This window comes from Scyliorhinus canicula, chromosome 14, assembly GCF_902713615.1.
Source record: "Scyliorhinus canicula chromosome 14, sScyCan1.1, whole genome shotgun sequence".
Lineage (NCBI taxonomy): Eukaryota > Metazoa > Chordata > Chondrichthyes > Carcharhiniformes > Scyliorhinidae > Scyliorhinus > Scyliorhinus canicula.
In genome coordinates, this window is record NC_052159.1 from 6091121 (window position 1) to 6111007 (window position 19887).

General features: G+C 52.1%; 1 protein-coding gene across 4 annotated transcripts in view; it reads left to right on the forward strand.

The window, feature by feature from the left end:
* The window catches only part of LOC119977259 (arf-GAP with Rho-GAP domain, ANK repeat and PH domain-containing protein 1), a 259394-nt gene that overhangs the window by 151024 nt on the left and 88483 nt on the right, over window positions 1–19887 (forward strand). For all 4 annotated transcript variants that reach the window (XM_038817991.1, XM_038817990.1, XM_038817993.1 and 1 more), the window contains 4 exons: window positions 8218–8432; window positions 11189–11295; window positions 11398–11597; window positions 15707–15792. In XM_038817991.1, coding sequence (XP_038673919.1) covers window positions 8218–8432; window positions 11189–11295; window positions 11398–11597; window positions 15707–15792 — 608 coding nt within the window. The remainder of the gene's footprint in view (window positions 1–8217; window positions 8433–11188; window positions 11296–11397; window positions 11598–15706; window positions 15793–19887) is intronic.

Consider the following 19887-nt stretch of genomic DNA (forward strand, 5'->3'; position numbering starts at 1 on the left):
GGACGTGAGAGGGTCCTTCAAATTCAAAAGAGACATGCGAGAGTGAAAGATATGCAAGAGAGAAAGAGAATGAGCCGTGAAAGAAAGTGACCAGAGAAAGTAACGCGAGAAAGTGAAAGAGACACGAGAGGGAGAAAGAAGGATTTTGTTAGATTTATTGTCACGTGTACTGAGCTACAGTGAAAGGTATTGTACTGCATGCAGTCCAGGCAGATCATTACATACATGAAAAAACATAGGACACACATAAATACACAGTGTAAATACATAGACACAGATCGGGTGAAGCATACGGAGTGTAGTACTACTCAGTGGAAAAGATGTGCGGAGAGATCAGTTCAGTCCAAAAGAGGGTCATTCAGGAGTCTGGTATCAGCGGGGAAGAAGCTGTTTTTTAATCTGTTCGTGCGTGTTCTCAGACTTTCGCATCTCCTGCCCGATGGAAGAAGTTGGAAGAGTGAGTAAGCCGGGTGGGAGGGGTCTTTGATTATGCTGTCCGCTTTCCCCGGGCAGCGGGAGGTGTAGACAGAGTCAGTGGATGGGAGGCGGGTTTGCGTGATTGACTGGGCTGTGTTCACGACTTTCTGAAGTTTCTTATGGTCCTGGGCCGAGCAGTTGCCATACCAGGCTGTGATGCAGCCAGATAGGATGCTTTCTATGGTGCATCTGTGAAAATTGGCAAGAGTTAATGCAGACATGCTGAATTTCCTTAGTTTCCTGAGGAAGCACAGGCATTATTGTGCTTTCTTGGTCATAGCACCAACGTGGGTGGACCAGGACAGATTGTTGGTGATGTGCACCCCTAGGAATTTGAAGCTGTCAACCATCTCCACCTCGGCCCTGTAGATGCTGACAGGGGTGTGTGTATGATACTTTGTTTCCTGATGACGAGCTCCTTCATTTTGCTGACAATGAGGGATAGATTGTTGTTGTTACACCACTCCACTAGGCTCTCTATTTCCCTCCTGTACTCTGACTCATCATTGTTCATAATCCAACCCACTACGGTCGTGCCTTCGGGAAACTTGTAGACGGAGTTGGAGCCAAGTTTTGCCACCCAGTCGTGTGTGTACAGGGAGTATACTAGGGGGCTAAATACATAGCTTTGCGGAGCCCCGGTATTGAGGATTATGGTGGAGGAGGTGCTGCTGTTTATTCTTACTGATTGTGGTCTGTGCGTCAGAAAATCGAGGATCCAGTTGCAGAGAGAGGAGCCAAGTCCTAGGTTTTGGAGCTTTGATATGAGCTTTGCTGGGATTATGGTGTTGAAGGCGGAGCTGTTGTCAATGAATAGGAGTCTGATGTAGGAGCCCTTGTTGTCGAGATGCTACAGGGATGAGTGTAGGGCCAGGGAGATGGTGTCTGATGTGGACCGGTTGTGGCAGTATGCAAATTGCTGTGGCTCTAAGCATCCTGGGAGTGTGGAGTTGATGTGCTTCATGACCAACCTCTTGAAGCACTTCATTACGATCGATGTCAGGGCCACTGGACGGTGGTTGTTGAGGCGCGTTGCCTGGTTCTTCTTTAGCACCGGTATGATGGTGGTCATCTCGAAGCAGGTGGGAACCTCAAAACGGAGTAGGGAGAAAGATGTGTGCAAACACACCTGCCAGTGCTCCGTGCACGACCAAGGGCTCCATCAGGACCTGTTGCTTTCCGAGGGTTCACTTTCAAGAATTCCAATCTGACTTCGGCGGCTGTGATGGTGGGTGTGGGTGTGTCTGGGGCTGCTGAGGCAGTTGACAACGGTTTGTTGGTTTTCTGCTCGAACCGAGCATAGAATGCATTGAGTTTATCATAAGACCATAAGACATAGGAGTGGAAGTAAGGCCATTCGGCCCATCGAGTCCACTCCGCCATTCAATCATGGCTGATGGGCATTTCAACTCCACCTCCCAGCATTCTCCCCATAGCCCTTAATTCCTCGCGACATCAAGAATTTATCTATCTCTGCCTTGAAGCCATTTAGCGTCCCGGCCTCCACTGCACTCCGCGGCAATGAATTCCACAGGCCCACCACTCTCTGGCTGAAGAAATGTCTCCGCATTTCTGTTCTGAATTTACCCCCTCTAATTCTAAGGCTGTGCCCACGGGTCCTCGACTCCTCGCCTAACGGAAACAGTTTCTTTGCGTCCATCCTTTCTAAGCCATGTATTATCTTGTAAGTTTCTATTAGATCTCCCCTTAACCTTCTGAACTCCAATGAATACAATCCCAGGAACGCCAGCCGTTCCTCATATGCTAGACCCGCCATTCCAGGGATCATCCGTGTGAATCTCCGCTGGACACGCTCCAGTGCCAGTATGTCCTTCCTGAGATGTGGGGCCCAAAACTGGACACAGTACTCCAAATGGGGCCTAACCAGAGCCTTATAAAGGCTCAGTAGCACATCGCTGCTTTTATATTCCAACCCTCTTGAGATAAATGACAACATAGCATTCGCTTTCTTAATCACGGATTCAACCTGCATGTTTACCTTTAGGGAATCCTCGACTAGCACTCCCAGATCCCTTTGTACTTTGGCATTATGAATTTTCTCACCGTTTAGAAAGTAGTCTATGCTTGGATTCTTTTTTCCAAAGTGCAAGACCTCACATTTTCTCACGTTGAATTGCATCAGCCATTTCCTGCACCACTCTCCCAAACTGTCTAGATCCTTCTGCAGCCTCCCCACTTCCTCAGCACTACCTGCCTGACCACCTAACTTCGTATCATCAGCAAACTTTGCTAGAATGCCCCCAGTCCCTTCATCCAGATCATTAATATATATGGTGAACAGCTGCGGCCCCAACACTGAACCCTGTGGGACACCGCTGGTCACCGGCTGCCATTCTGAAAAAGAACCTTTTATCCCAACTCTCTGCCTTCTGTCAGACAGCCAATCCTCAACCCATGCCAGTAGCTCACCTCGAACACCATGGGCCCTCACCTTACTCAGCAGCCTCCTGTGTGGCACCTTATCAAAGGCCTTTTGGAAATCCAGATAGACCACATCCACTGGGTTTCCCTGGGGAGGGTGTGCTGCTGCCGGAGATACTGCTCGGCTTCGCTTTGTTTAAGCCTTGTCACAACCGACGGGAGTCCATGCCGTTAGTCTGTGACTCTAGCTTAGTCTGGTATTGTCATTCCTGATGACTTTGCGGAGGTTGTACCTGGATCTCTTGTATAGGTCAGGGTCGCTTGTCTTGAATACCTCAGACTTGGCCTTCCGTAGGGAGTGGATCTCCTGGTTAAACCATGGTTTTCGGTTGGGGCACGCAGTCTTCTACACGCTTGCTGATGAAGTCTGTGACGGTGGTGACATACTCGTTTAGGTTGGCCACCGAGTTCTTAAATATGGACCAGTCCACTGACTCCGAGCAGTCACACAGGAGCTCGTCCATTGCCTCGGATCAGCACTGCATGACCTTCTTAACCGGATTCTCCCTCTTAAGTTTCTGCTTGTCTGCCGGGAGAATGAACGTCGTCTTATTGTCCGATTTTCTAAAGTGCGGTCGGGGGATGGATCGGTTGGCGCCTGATGTTTGTGTAGCAGTGATTGAGAGAGTGCTGTTACCTCTGGTGGAACAGGAGATGTGTTGGTGGAAATTTGGCAGTATGCTCTTGAGGTTGACCTGGTTGAAGTCCCCGGCCACGATGAACAAGGCCTCCGGGTGTTCTGTTTCACTGTTATTTATAGCGGTGTACAGTTCATCAATCGCCTTCTTCACTTCCGCCTGGGGTGGGATGTAGACCGCCGTGATGATGGTAGAAGTGAACTCCTGTGGAAAATAGTATAGGCGGCAGAGATGCGAGGGAGAGAATGAGAAAGAGACGCGAGAAAGAGAAAGACGTGAGAGAGAACGCAAAAGAGACTTGCGAGAGAGAAAGAGACGCCATTGTTTAAGAAAGGGGCAAAAGATAATTCAGGAAACTACAGGCCTGTCAGCTTGATATCAATAGTGGAAAAACTGATGGAGGCCTTAATACAGGATGGAATAAATGTACACTTAGAGAAAAATAAGTTATTACTAGATAGTCAACATGGCTTTGTCCAGGGCAGGAGATGTGGAGATGCCGGCGTTGGACTGGGCTGAGCACAGTAAGAAGTCTTACAACACCAGGTTAAAGTCCAACAGGTTTGTTTCAAACACGAGGTTTCGGAGCGCAGCTCCTTCCTCAGGTGAATGGAGAGATATGTTCCAGAAACATTTATATAGACAAAGTCAGAGATGCTGGACAATGCTTGGAATGCGAGCATTTGCAGGTAATCAAATCTTTACAGACCCAGAGAGAGGGGTAACCCCAGGTTAAAGAGGTGTTAATTGTCTCAAGCCAGGACAGTTGGTAGGATTTTGCAAGTCCAGGCCAGATGGTGGGGGGTGGATGTAATGCGACATGAATCCAAGATCCCGGTTGAGGCCGCACTCATGTGTGCGGAACTTAGCTATAAGTTTCTGCTCAGCGATTCTGCGTTGTCGCACGTCCTGAAGGCCGCCTTGGAGAACGCTTACCCGGAGATCAGAGGCTGAATGCCCTTGACTGCTGAAGTGTTCCCCGACTGGAAGGGAACATTCCTGCCTGGTGATTGTCGCGCGATATCCGTTCATTCGTTGTTGCAGCGTCTGCATGGTCTTGCCAATATACCACGCTTCTTTTAAGTTCTTTGACGAGATGACACAGGCAGTGGATGAGGGTAGTACTGTGGATGTTGTATATTTGGGCTTTTTAGAAAGCATTTGGTACAGTGCCACATGGCAGGCTGGTTAGCAAATTAAATATGTTTTGGATTGATGGGTCCTTGATGGTATTGACAGCATGGATTAGAAATTGGCTAAGAGATAGGAAAGAGAGGGTAGGTATCGAGCATTGCTCAGACTGGAGACCAGGGTAGGTATCGAGCATTGCTCAGACTGGAGACCAGGGTAGGAATCGAGCATTGCTCAGACTGGAGACCAGGGTAGGTATCAAGCATTGCTCAGACTGGAGACCAGGGTAGGTATCGAGCATTGCTCAGACTGGAGACCAGGGTAGGTATCGAGCATTGCTCAGACTGGAGACCAGGGTAGGAATCGAGCATTGCTCAGACTGGAGACCAGGGTAGGAATCGAGCATTGCTCAGACTGGAGACCAGGGTAGGTATCGAGCATTGCTCAGACTGGAGACCAGGGTAGGTATCGAGCATTGCTCAGACTGGAGACCAGGGTAGGTATCGAGCATTGCTCAGACTGGAGACCAGGGTAGGAATCGAGCATTGCTCAGACTGGAGACCAGGGTAGGAATCGAGCATCGCTCAGACTGGAGACCAGGGTAGGTATCGAGCATTGCTCAGACTGGAGACCAGGGTAGGTATCGAGCATTGCTCAGACTGGAGACCAGGGTAGGTATCGAGCATTGCTCAGACTGGAGACCAGGGTAGGTATCGAGCATTGCTCAGACTGGAGACCAGGGTAGGAATCGAGCATTGCTCAGACTGGAGACCAGGGTAGGTATCAAGCATTGCTCAGACTGGAGACCAGGGTAGGTATCGAGCATTGCTCAGACTGGAGACCAGGGTAGGTATCGAGCATTGCTCAGACTGGAGACCAGGGTAGGAATCGAGCATTGCTCAGACTGGAGACCAGGGTAGGAATCGAGCATTGCTCAGACTGGAGACCAGGGTAGGTATCGAGCATTGCTCAGACTGGAGACCAGGGTAGGTATCGAGCATTGCTCAGACTGGAGACCAGGGTAGGTATCGAGCATTGCTCAGACTGGAGACCAGGGTAGGAATCGAGCATTGCTCAGACTGGAGACCAGGGTAGGAATCGAGCATCGCTCAGACTGGAGACCAGGGTAGGTATCGAGCATTGCTCAGACTGGAGACCAGGGTAGGTATCGAGCATTGCTCAGACTGGAGACCAGGGTAGGTATCGAGCATTGCTCAGACTGGAGACCAGGGTAGGTATCGAGCATTGCTCAGACTGGAGACCAGGGTAGGAATCGAGCATTGCTCAGACTGGAGACCAGGGTTAGGTATCGAGCATTGCTCAGACTGGAGACCAGGGTAGGTATCGAGCATTGCTCAGACTGGAGACCAGGGTAGGAATCGAGCATTGCTCAGACTGGAGACCAGGGTAGGAATCGAGCATTGCTCAGACTGGAGACCAGGGTAGGAATCGAGATTGCTCAGACTGGAGACCAGGGTAGGTATCGAGCATTGCTCAGACTGGAGACCAGGGTAGGTATCGAGCATTGCTCAGACTGGAGACCAGGGTAGGTATCGAATATTGCTCAGACTGGAGACCAGTTGAAAGTGGTGTTCCCCAAGGCTCAGTGTTGGAAACCTTGCTTGTTCTGATTTATATCAATGATTTAGAAGTGGGTGTTGAGGGCAAAATCCCTAAATTTGCAGATGATACTAAGCTCGGGGGATAAGTGAATTGTGAGGATGACGCTGAGTGACTTCAGAGGGACAATGACAAGTTAGCCAAACGGGCGACACCTGGCAGATGAATTTCAATGCAGCGAAATGTGAGGTGATGCGTTTTGGTAGAAGAACCATGTGGAGACAATACAGACTCAATGGAATAACTTTGAGGGGAGTACAGGAACAGAGGGACCTCGGGGTTCAAGTGCATCATTTGCTGAAGGTGGTCAGGGAGGTTGAAACAGTTGTTCAGGAGGCCTACAGCATCCTTGGGTTTATAAATAGAGACATAGAGTAAAGAAGCAAGGAAGTGATGCCACACCTCTACAAATCATTGCTCAGACCGCAATTGGAGTATTGTGTTCAGTTCTGGGCACCTTATTTAAGGAAGGATGTTCAAGCCCTGGAGAGAGAGCAGCGGAGATTTACTGGAATGCTGCCAGGAATGAGGAATTTTAGATACAAGGAAAGATTGGGGAAATTGCCGTGGGCAGCACGGTAGCATGGTGGTTAGCATAAATGCTTCACAGCTCCAGGGTCCCAGGTTCGATTCCCGGCTGGGTCACTGTCTGTGCGGAGTCTGCACGTCCTCCCCGTGTGTGCGTGGGTTTCCTCCGGGTGCTCCGGTTTCCTCCCACAGTCCAAAGATGTGCGGGTTAGGTGGATTGGCCATGCTAAATTGCCCGTAGTGTCCTAAAAAGTAAGGTTAAAGGGGGGGTTGTTGGGTTACGGGTATAGGGTGGATACGTGGGTTTGAGTAGGGTGATCATTGCTCGGCACAACATCGAGGGCCGAAGGGCCTGTTCTGTGCTGTACCGTTCTATGTTCTATGTTCTCCTTGGAGCAGAGAAGATTGAGAGGTGACCTTATTGAGGGGTTCAAAATTCTGAACCATTTTGACAGTGTAAAGAGGATATTATGTTTCCATTAGTTGGTATGTCAGTGACTAGGGGGTCACAATTTTAAGATGGTCAGTAAGAGAGCTCAGAGTGAGATGAGGCGATGCCTCTTCACTCGGAGAGTTGTTGGGGTTTGGAATGCACTGCCTAGGAGAGTCGTGGAGGCGGATTCCATTGGAGGCTTCAAAAGATTGCTGGACATGTATTTTAAAGTGATGAATTTAGAGGGCTGTGAGAGCTGGTGCAGACACAATGGGCAGTGGCCTCCTCCTTCTGTGCTGTAAATAACAAACAAACAAGACCCGAGAGAGAGACGCGAGTGAGAGAGACGCGAGAGAGAGAAAGAGACACGAGAGAGAGAGAAAGAGACGGACACGAAACAGAGAGAGGTGAGAGAGAGAAAGACGAGAGAGAGAGAAAGAGAGAGAGAAAGAGACGGACACGAAACAGAGAGAGGCGAGAGAGAGAAAGAGACGCGAGAGAGAGAAAGAGACGGATACGAAACAGAGAGAGGCGAGAGAGAGAAAGAGAAGCGAGAGAGAGAAAGAGACGGATACGAAACAGAGAGAGGCGAGAGAGAGAAAGACAAGAGAGAAAGAGAAAGACGAGAGAGAGAGAAAGAGACGGACACGAAACAGAGAAAGGCAAGAGAGAGAAAGACGAGAGAGAGAGAAAGAGAAAGACAAGAGAGAGAGAAAGAGATGGACACGAAACAGAGAGAGGCAAGAGAGAGAAAGACGAGAGAGACAAAGAGACGGACACGAACCAGAGAGAGGCAAGAAAGGGAAAGACGCGAGAGAGAGAAAGAAAGATGTGAGAGGGAGAAGAAGAGTGGGAAAGTAATGTGTGAGAGAGAGAACAAGGCAGTGATGCAGTGGGCCTGTGTGTTGAACTGCACTGTTGTCAGCTGTTACTGCTTTGCTGTCACAGGAGAACGGAACAGTTGGGTTCGTGTCATCGAGCAGGCTCTGGAAGAGAAGAAGGAGAAGAGAGACTTACCCACAGCTCATTTGTCAGATTATTTCTTACGGGACAGCGTCTTGGACACGGGGCAGAAATTTGGCTACCTTGAGATCCGAACATCACGACATAAAATCTACGTGTCCATCCGTGGGGATAAGGTGTGGCTGTACAAGAATGAAGAGGTAAACAATTTCACCCTTTTCTTCATCCACACATGAGTTTAGAAGCAGCTGACAAATGTAATGTTAATTTTCTCATTGTACAGAATGATTCAGCATTGAAGGAGGCCATTCAGTCCATCACACCTGTACTGGCCCTTTGACAGACATATCCAATCAGACCCACTGCCTTTGCCCTTTCCCCGTCGCCCTGTGCATTGTTCCTTCTCGGCTTATTTTAAATTCAATTCCCTTCTGGAAGTGACAATCGGATCTGCAGCCTTCTCTTTGAGTCATAAAGTTGTGGGTTCAATTCCCCCTTCAGATACTCAGGAGCTCAAAATCCAGGCTGACGTTACAGTGCTGCACTGAGGGAGTGCTGCACTGCTGGGAGGGGGGTGGGGGGGGGGGGGGTGCTGTCTTCCACATGAGGCCCTGCCTTTGCACTCGCGTTGTCGGGAGGCCAGCAGAGCTCTCCCCGCTGCGCTGAAGAATATCTACTCCGAGATCAACATCGCTACGTCAGATTAGCTTGCCGATTGTGGGAGCTTGCTGCACCTGACAAAATTCAACGGCAGAACCAGATACTTCACAAGTAATTCCCATTGCTTGTGAAGCCCTTTGGAAGGCTGTGGGGATGCGATGAGGTGCTACGTGAATGCAGGTTTCGTTGTTTCTAGTTTATTCCTGAAAGTTGGCCTTTATGACCGGAATGGTGGTGTTGTGTTTGTTCTTTGCTGGGATGTGGGCGTCGCTGGGCTGGGTCAGCATTTGTTTCCCATCCCTAATTGCCCTTGAACTGGGTGTCCCGCTCGGCCATTTCAGAGTGAACCACTTTGCTGTGGGTCACATGTAGGCCAGACCGGGTAAGGACGGCAGATTTCCCTGAAGTACGTTAGTGAACCAGATGGGTTTTTACAACAATCGATGATAGTTTCACGGTCCCCATCACCGAGACTAGATTTATATTCCAGATTTATCAATTGAATTTCAATTCCACCGGCTGCCGAGGTGGGATTTGAACCCGTATCCCCCAAGCAGTAGCCAGTGGAATTACCAACACCCAACACCTCCTGTTTTGAGCAGATGATGGTAGCCTGACTGACATTTCCCCAGCCTTACCCCCGCCCTGTGACGTAAAGATTATAAATACACAAAATTCTGGGGCTGGTTCATGGAGCCGGCCTCATGATGCTCATGAATCCCCCCTCCCCCCCCCCCCCCCCCCCACCCCACCCCCTCTCCCTCTCCCCATCGCTCCCTTGTTCCTTTGCTCACTCTCGTTCTCACTTCCACCCTCTCTCTCTGCCGACCTACCACCATTTTCCCCTCGCCCTCTCTCTCCTTTGCTCCTCCCACCCTCCCTCTTTCCCTCCATCCATCCTTTCCCTCCCTTCTATCCCCCTCCCTCTCTCCGTCTCGCCCTAGTTCTGGGCAGAACAGTGAAGGCTACGATCAGCCATGACCAGACTGAACGGGAGAGCCGGTTTGATGGGTGTAAGTCTCTACCCCTGCTCCTATTTCTCAGTGTCTCCTCACTGTCTCCTTCCTGCTGTGATCCACATTGATGTTATTACTGGACAGGAAGATCCCAGAGTGGAAACTGGGCTCAAAAGTTCAAACTTTAAATCTGATTGCTGCAATTGTCTCTTAAACTCAGGACACTTTATCCTTAAATTCTCCTGAACAATACCTTGGTCTCTGTTCTCTTAACTTCGGTCATCTTAAACATACTCCCTGGCCCAATTCCCTAGTTATCTGGACTGTAACTTGTACTTTTGGAAGCCTGCCTCTTTGCAGCTCCCATCCTCTCCAGTCCTTCTCCTGGCAGAGTGGAGAGATGTCCACTCCCCCAGGTCTTGTTTCCAACTGCTCTCGCTTCCAGTTAAAACTAAAAGAAAAGGAAAGCCCCTCCCCATGGAAAGTGGCCTCCTGTTGTGAAGCTACGACGTACTTCTACCATTTATTCCTCACGCTGTAGCCCTCTCTAAGCACAATAGAGACACAGTTGGAACTGAACCAACCCTCACACATATAAACACCTTTGTCCAGCAGCGCCAGGGTACCAGGTTCGATTCCCGGCTTGGGTCACTGTTTGTGTGGAGTTTGCAGGTTCTCCCTGTGTCTGCGTTGGGTTTCCTCCGGGTGCTCCGGTTTCCTCCCACAGTCCAAAGATGTGCAGGTCAGGTGGATTGGCCATGCTAAATTGCCTTAATGATCAAAAAGGTTAAATGGGGTTATTGTGTTACGGGGATAGGGTGGGAGTGAGGGTTTAAGTGGGTCAGTGCAGACTCAATGGGCCGAATGGCCTCCTTCTGCACTGTATTCATAGAATTTACAGTGCAGAAGGAGGCCATTCAGCCCATTGAGTCTGCACCAGCTCTTGGAAAGAGCACCCTACCCAAGCCCACAACGCCACCCTATCCCCATAACCCAGTAACCCCACACAACACGAAGGGCAATTTTGGACACTAAGGGCAATTTATCATGGCCAATCCACCTAACCTGCACATCTTTGGACTGTATGTTCTATCTGTGTAAAAGATCTAGCGAGAGGTTGAACCCTTCAAAACACAGAAACATTAAATGAAACTTAAACTAAAGCTTATTTCTAACGTTTGCCAACACAAATTTAAATCCCTGAAAACGACCTTTGTTTTCCAAACGCTCCCTCCCTCCTTTCTCTCTTCCCATTGCTCCTTCTCTCCCTCCACTGCCCCTGAAGCTATCTGCTGATGTCCTTTCTGACTGGCAGTCTGTGATGTTCCTCTAACTCGCAGGACTACCGACTGGGGATTGGCATCACGTCCGTGGAGATGAATGTAGCGACAGTGAAGGATGCAGACAGACGAGCATTCGACCTGACAACGCCGTACAAGACCTTCAGGTACAGCCCCTCACTGCCCGCCCCCTTGTGAAAGATGCTGCAGAAATGGAGCCTTGTATAACGTGCTGTCTTTCCTCCCCTCTCTACCCACCCCCCCCTCAGTTTTATAGCCGATACGGACAGTGAGAAGGAGGAGTGGGTTGAAGCCCTGCGGGAGGCCACGGCCGAAGCTCTGTCCAACTATGAGGTTGCTGAGCAGATCTGGGCGGTGGAATCGAACACTCACTGTGCCGACTGTGGAACCCCCAAACCAGAGTGGGCCTCCATCAACCTCTGCCTGGTCGTCTGCAAGAAATGTGCAGGTAATGAGAAAAGAGGCTGCCTCCCAGCAAAGCCCATTGAACAAGCGAGACGGGCGGGCTCCAATCCCAGGCAGGCAGGCTACAGCATTCCCTCAGCACTGACCCTCTGACAGTACAGCACTCCCTCAGTACGGACCGGGGGGTCAGGGGTCACAGGGGGTCACCAGCATTCATGGTGTGTTATTAAATGCTTTCAGCAGCTGGTCACCCTACTGTCTCTTCAGTCAGAAGTTATTGTGTTTGAGACACACTCCAAAGAGCGAGGAAAAATAAATCAAGGGAACATTCCTGGGGAAGCACCAAAGGAATGCCGCACTGTCAGAGGGTCAGTACTGAGGGAGTGCCGCACTGTCAGAAGATCAGTACTGAGGGAGTGCTGCACTGTCAGAGGGTCAGTACTGAGGGAGTGCCGCACTGTCAGAGGGTCAGTACTGAGGGAGTGCCGCACTGTCAGAGGGTCAGTGCTGAGGGAGTGCCGCACTGTCAGAGGGTCAGTACTGAGGGAGTGCTGCACTGTCAGAGGGTCAGTACTGAGGGAGCGCTGCACTGTCAGAGGGTCAGTACTGAGGGAGTGCTGCACTGTCAGAGGGTCAGTACTGAGGGAGTGCTGCACTGTCAGAGGGTCAGTACTGAGGGAGTGCCACACTGTCAGAGGGTCAGTACTGAGGGAGTGCCGCACTGTCAGAGGGTCAGTACTGAGGGAGAGCCGCACTGTCAGAGGGTCAGTACTGAGGGAGTGCCGCACTGTCAGAGGGTCAGTACTGAGGGAGTGCCGCACTGTCAGAGGGTCAGTACTGAGGGAGTGCTGCACTGTCAGAGGGTCAGTACTGAGGGAGTGCTGCACTGTCAGAGGGTCAGTACTGAGGGTGTGCTGCACTGTCAGAGTGTCAGTACTGAGGGAGTGCCGCACTGTCAGAGGGTCAGTACTGAGGGAGAGCTGCACTGTCAGAGGGTCAGCACTGAGGGTGTGCTGCAATGTCAGAGATTCAGCATTGTGAGAATGCCAAAAGGCGAGTTACATTGATATCGCACCTTTGGTGACCTCAGGATGTCCCATAAAGCTTTGCAGTCAGTGACGGATTATTGAAGTGTATTCAGTGTTTGATCCCATCCCTGGTATTCTGATCAATAGTCAGCCCCGAATCAACATCTGTAAAAGCAGGGGTGAGCTGCCTGTGGGAGCTGGCGGTGTCCACATTGGGTGCTGTGTTTCCATCGATACAAAACTGCAAACTGTATTGGCTTGCTAGCGGCATGGGCCATTCAGCCCCTCCAACCTACTCCCCCATTCAATCAGATCCCCCTCTAACCTACTCCCCCATTCAATCAGATCGTGGCAGATCTGACTTTCACCACACATATTCCCTCAGCCCTGTCTTCGATGGGAGGACCAGTTACTTTTCGGGAGCGACTCCCTGGTGTCCGAGTTTTGGAATGGAGGATGACCTTTTTTCTTGAGAAGGTGTTGGGATGGTATTGGGTATTCGGAGGAGGTGTGGGTGCAGATGGAGTCGGGCCCGTGTGAGGGGAGGGGTCAGTGCCACGGGAGTTGGGGGCTACCTTACCCTGGCCCGTGTGATGGGGGGGGGTCAGGGCTATGGGAGTTGGTGGCTACCTTACCCGGGCCTGTGTGGGGGGGGTCAGGGCTATGGGAGTTTGGGGCTACCTTACCCTGGCCCGTGTGAGGGGGGGGCGGGGTCAGGGCTATGGGAGTTGGTGGCTACCTTACCCGGGCCTGTGTGTGGGGGGGGGGTCAGGGCTATGGGAGTTGGTGGCTACCTTACCCGGGCCTGTGTGGGGGGGGGGTCAGGGCTATGGGAGTTGGTGGCTACCTTACCCGGGCCTGTGTGTGTGGGGGGGGGGGGGGGGTCAGGGCCATGGGAGTTTGGGGCTACCTTACCCTGGCCCGTGTGAGGGGGGGGGGGGGGGGGGGGGGTCAGGGCTATGGGAGTTGGTGGCTACCTTAACCTTGTCTCTGGGGACGTACTCTGGGAATGTGATGGTGGCTTACACATTGAAGATATGGAGACAGTTTCGGCAACACTTTAATCCTGGTGCCGGTGTGTGTGGATGATATGTTCGAGCCGGCGAACCACGACGGTAGATTCTAGGGGTGGGAGGAGGGTGGGGAGGGCGGGGAGGGTCGCTGTGATGTAGGATTTGTTTGTGGACGGCCGATTTACGAGCTCTGAGGAGCTGATAGCGAAATGTGGGCTTTCGCGAGGAGACACATTCCGGTAATTTGCAGGTGCGTGATTTGGTAAAGGAGATATTTCCCTCTGGTGTTGGCCCGGCCTCGTTGTTGGAGAGGTTTCTGTCGTTTGGCTGGGATGGAGGAAGGGAGCGCGTTGGTGGTTTATGGGACGTTTGGCTGGGATGGAGGAAGGGAGCGCGTTGTTGGAGAGGTTTCTGTCGTTTGGCTGGGATGGAGGAAGGGAGGGAGCGCGTTGGTGGTTTATGGGACGTTTGGCTGGGATGGAGGAAGGGAGCGCGTTGGTGGTTTATGGGACGTTTGGCTGGGATGGAGGAAGGGAGCGCGTTGGTGGTTTATGGGACGTTTGGCTGGGATGGAGGAAGGGAGCGCGTTGGTGGTTTATGGGACGTTTGGCTGGGATGGAGGAAGGGAGAGCGTTGGTGGTTTATGGGAAGCTTGTCACAGAGGAGACGTCATCTTTGGTTGGGGTCAATACCAAATGGGAAGAGGAGCTAGGGTCCGAGCTGGAGGATGATGTGTGGCGTGAGAATCTGTGAGGGCCGATTGTGACTTCATCGTGTGCAAGGTTAGAGCTGATGCAGTTAAAGGCAGTGGATAGGGCCCATTGGACCAACTCCACGATGAGTAGGTTGTTTGTGAGAGCGGAAAATCAGTGCGGGCGGTGTGGGAGGTACCCCGCCAATCAGCCACGCCCTAATTTCATGGAGTTCTCACTCTCCTTCAGAAACCCAGGGCGGGATTCCCTGATCCTGAGGCTAAGTGTTGACGCCGTTGTAAATGCCGTCGCGTTTCCCAACGGTGTCAACACGGCCTCAGGATCAGCAATTCTGGCCCCTACAGGGGGCCTAGTACAGCACTGGAGCGACCCTCGCCGCTCCAGCTGCTGATCCCCGTGTTAACTGGGCGCTGCGGGGTCCACGCATGCGCAGTGACTCCCTTCTCCACGCCGGCCCCAACACAACATGGGGCAGGGCTACAGGGGCAGGCGCGGAGGAAAGGAAGCCCCCAGCCAGAGAGGCCGGCCCGCCAATTAGTGGGCCTCTATCGGGGGCCAGGCCACAGCGGATGCCCTCCCCCCCCCCCCCCCCCCCCCCCCCCCCCCCCCCCCCCGTGGGGTCGGACCGCCACCACCCCGGACCCTTTGACACTGAGGTTCCGCCTGGTAAGTCCAGGTTAGATCGGCGCCGGCGAGACTCGGGTTTTTTGTTACGGCCACTTGGCCCATCCCGCGGCCCCCGACCGGCTCCGCGCCGACCACGCCGGCGACAATCGCGTCCCAGCATCGGGGCGGCGTGGCGCGATCCACGCCGTTCGTGGTGATTCTCCGGCCCGGCCCCGGGCTGAGAGAATTCCGCCCCCTGTCGGCAATTCTGCAACTTGAGTGAAGCTGTGTCCTCTAGTGGCCATATTTGGGATGTCGGACCTGCCGGGGCTGCAGACTGGGGTGGGGGTGGATGTCGGACCTGCCGGGGCTGCAGACTGGGGCGGGGGTGGATGGCCTGAACTTTGCATCGATGATGGCTCTAAAGTAGGTGGTGGTGGGATGGAGATTAGCTTCTCCACCCAGTACCTCAGTAAGGCGAGGGGGGATCTGATGGAATGTTTGTTTCTTGTTTAACACACTGTGAGGAGGCAATTGAGGCATTAACCGGAGATCACAGACATTCATTTTGTACTATAACGGGTTGGGTCATTGCTGGCTGGAAGGGGGGGGGGGGGATTTGTTGCTGTTATTGTTTGGGTTATGTACAATATTGGAAAAACGGAATTAAAATATGAAAGAAGGCAGGATGTGGGGAACATGTTAGGACAGGAAGCAGAGTACTTTAAGGGTATGAGGAATCAGGGTGGACATGGATTGATCTGTTCATGGAGGATATTCCGATTCTTTCAGGAGAACATCGAGCTCTGGGCCCGGGAATTTCAAAAATACGGAGCCTGAAGATGGACAAGAAAGTCTGGACTAAGCGGATGATTCAGGTATTTTGACATCAAACATTTTCTTTCTTTGTGAGGTGCGAGCCTCGCTGGCTAGGCCAGCATTTATTGTCTATCCCCAGTTGAGTAGGTGGTGGTGAGCCGCCACCTTGAACCGCTGCAGTCCATGAGGTGTAGGTGCACCCACAGTGCGGTTAGGGTGGGATGTTGCCCCAGTGACAGTGAAGGAACGGCCGATATATTTCCAAGTCAGGATGGTGAGTGACTTGGAGGGGAACCTCCAGGTGGTGGGGTTCCCAGGTATCTGCTGCTCTTGTCCTTCTAGATGGCAGTGGTCGTGGGTTTGGAAGGTGCTGCCTAAGGAGCCTTGGTGCTTCCTGCAATGCACCTTGTAGATGGTACACACGGCTGCCACTGTGCATCAGATGTGGTGGAGTCAGTAAATGTTTAAGGTGTTGGGTGGATCACTACAAATCTAGCCTCTGTCATTTATTTTTGTGTATGTTGAACACCATTAGGCCAGAAGACTGAGGGAAGTTGAATATATCCATGTCAAACACAGAGTCGGAATAAATAATCTTCAGCACATTTTGTCACTGTCCCTATTGTAAAGAATTCCCCATTGAAGGATAGGATTTGCATCAATAATGCTGCCTTGTGTTGGTGTTTGTTGGTTTTGAGGTAAATATTTAGAATTAGCACAGAAGGAGGCAATTGCTGTCAGAGGGTCAGCACTGAGGGAGTGCCGCACTGTCGGAGGGTCAGTACTGAGGGAGTGCCGCACTGTCAGAGGGTCAGTACTGAGGGAGCGCCACACTGTCAGAGGGTCAGTATTGAGGGAATGCCGCACTGTCAGAGGGTTAGTACTGAGGGAGTGCTGCACTGTCAGAGGGTCAGTACTGAGGGAGTGCTGCACTGTCAGAGGGTCAGTACTGAGGGAGTGCTGCACTGTCAGAGACAGTACTGAGGGAGTGCTGCACTGTCAGAGGGTCAGTACTGAAGGAGTGCTGCACTGTCAGAGGGTCAGTACTGAGGGAGTGCTGCAGTGTCAGAGGGTCAGTACTGAGGGAGTGCTGCACTGTCAGAGGGTCAGTACTGAGGGAGTGCCGCACTGTCAGAGGGTCAGTACTGAGGGAGTGCCGCACTGTCAGAGGGTCAGTACTGAGGGAGGGCCGCACTGTCAGAGGGTCAGTACTGAGGGAGTGCCGCACTATCAGAGGGTCAGTACTGCGGGAGTGCCACTCTGTCAGAGGGTCAGTACTGAGGGAGTGCCGCACTATCAGAGGGTCAGTACTGAGGGAGTGCCGCACTGTCAGAGGGTCAGTACTGAGGGAGTGCTGCACTGTCAGAGGGTCAGTACTGAGGGAGTGCTGCACTGTCAGAGGGTCAGTACTGAGGGAGTGCTGCACTGTCAGAGGGTCAGTACTGAGGGAGTGCTGCACTGTCAGAGGGTCAGAGGGTCAGTACTGAGGGGGTGCTGCACTGTCAGAGGGTCAGTACTGAGGGAGTGCTGCACTGTCAGGGTCAGAGGGTCAGTACTGAGGGGGTGCTGCACTGTCAGAGGGTCAGAGGGTCAGTACTGAGGGGGTGCTGCACTGTCAGAGGGTCAGTACTGAGGGAGTGCCGCACTGTCAGAGGGTCAGTACTGAGGGAGTGCCGCACTGTCAGAGGGTCAGTACTGAGGGTGTGCTGCACTGTCAGAGGGTCAGTACTGAGGGAGGGCTGCACTGTCAGAGGGTCAGTACTGAGGGAGTGCCGCACTGTCAGAGGGTCAGTACTGAGGGAGTGCTGCACTGTCAGAGGTGCTGTTTTTTGAGTAATCAGTCTATGGTCATCTGTGACTATGGTGACTTTAACTTTATTTTGAATCAAAATTTAAGCCCGTCTGTGCCCAGGGGTGAATCTAAAAGATCCGAGTGGTGCTAATTAGGAGAAGAGTAGGTAGCTGTTTGAGGTGGGTGGGTGGGGGGGGGGGGGGGGGGGGGGGGGGGGGGGGTGGGGGTGGGGGGGGGGGGGGGGGGGGGGGGGGGGTGGCGCGCTGTGTTCGACGACTGTGTTCGTGCTTTGTCCTGGAGGGCCAAACCTTCTTCAACTAATTCCGAAAGAAGAAGGAATATCGCGCATTCAGTTCAGTAATGTTTGTGTGATCTTGTGTGGATATTGCCTGGCATTTTCACCAATGGAATAGCAGTAACTGCATTTCAAAAGTAGTTCATTAGCAACGGGGGAGGGGGACAGTTGAGGATGTGGTCATTCACGGATGCTGACAACATCCCCGGCAATTACATCTGCGGGAAGTGGAACCAGCTGCACTTGCTGGCGGAGCGAATGGATCAGTTTGAGCGGCAGCTGGAGGGACTAAGGAGTAACCAATTGGCAGAAACTATCATTGACAGAAGTTATAGAGACCTGGTCACACCCACGGTACAGGAAGATAGATGTGTGACCGCTAGATGGGGCTGGCGGTCTGTGCAGGAGTCCCCTCTGGCTGTGCCCCCGTCTCTAACAAGTGCCTTTTGGATACTGAGGAGGGGGGGGGGGGGGGGGTGGCCCATCAGGTGACAGCAGCAGTAGTTAGAGGTGGCACCATGGCTACCCCTACTGTACAGAGGAGGGGGGCAAAGCATAATAGAGTAATACTAACTGGGGATTCGATAGTCAGGGGCACCGATAGATGCTTCTGTCATCGCCAAAGCGACTCCAGGATGGTGCGTTGCCTTCCTGGTGCCAGGGTTATGGTTGTCTCTGAGCGGGTACAGGACATCCTGAAACAGGAGGGCAAACAGGCAGATGACATTGTCCACGTTGGGACACATGGCATGAGCAGGAAGAGCCGCAAGGTCCTGCAAAGACACGAGGGTAGTCATTTCAGGATTACTCCCTGTGCCACGTGCCAGTGAGTCTAGGAACAGGGAGATAGGACAGTTGAACGCGTGGCTAAATAATAATCATCACTTATTGTCACGAGTAGGCTTCAATGAAGTCACTGTGAAATGCCCCTAGTCGCCACATTCCGGCGCATGTTCGGGGAGGCTGGTACAGGAATCGACCCCACACTGCTGGCCTTGTTCTGCATTACAAGCCAGCTGTTTAGCCCACTGTGCTAAACCAGCCCCTGAACTGGGGTAGGGGGGCTTCAGATATGTGGATCATTGGGATGTCTTCTGGGGAAGGTGGGACCTGTACAAGAAGGATGGGTTGCATCTAAACTGGAGGAACACCGATATCCTGGCCAGGAGGTTTACTATGGGTAGCATGGTGGTTAGCATCAATGCTTCACAGCTCCAGGGTCCCAGGTTCGATTCCCGGCTGGGGCACTGTCTGTGTGGAGTCTGCACGTCCTCCCCCTGTGTGCGTGGGTTTCCTCCGGATGCTCCGGTTTCCTCCCACAGTCCAAAGATGTGCGGGTTAGGTGGATTGGCCATGCTAAATTGCCCTTAGTGTCCTAAAAAATAATGTTAATGGGGGTTGTTGGGTTACTGGTATAGGGTGGATGCGTGGGTTTGGGTAGGGTGATCATTGCTCGGCACAACATCGAGGGCTGAAGGGCCTGTTCTGTGCTGTACTGTTCTAATTCTAATGTGCTTCGGGTGGGGAATTATGATATTGTTACGTTATGGAGACATGGTTTCAGAAGGGACAGGACTGGCAGCTTAACGTTCCGGGATATTGATGTTTTAGAGGAGACAAAGGGGGGAGCAGAAAGGGTGGGGAGTTGCATTACTGGTTAGGGAACAGCTGTGATGAGGGAGGCTATCTGGGAGGGATCCTGCAGTGAGGCATCACGAATAGGAAGGGTGTAATCACAATGTTGGGGTTGTACTATAGACCTCCCAACAGCCAGCGGGATACAAAGGGACAGATTTGTAGTCTGATTCTGGAAAGAGGTTAAAATCTTCACATCAGGGGCTGGTTTAGCACAGTGGGCTAAACAGCTGGCTTGTAATGCAGAAGGTGGCCAGCAGTGCGGGTTCAACTCCCGTACCGGCCTCCCCGAGCAGATGCCGGAATGTGGCAACTAGGGGCTTTTCACAGTGATTTCATTGAAGCCTACTTGTGGCAATAAGCGATTATTATTATTATTATTATTATTATTATTATTATTATTATAATAATAGCAGGGTTGTTGTGGTGGGT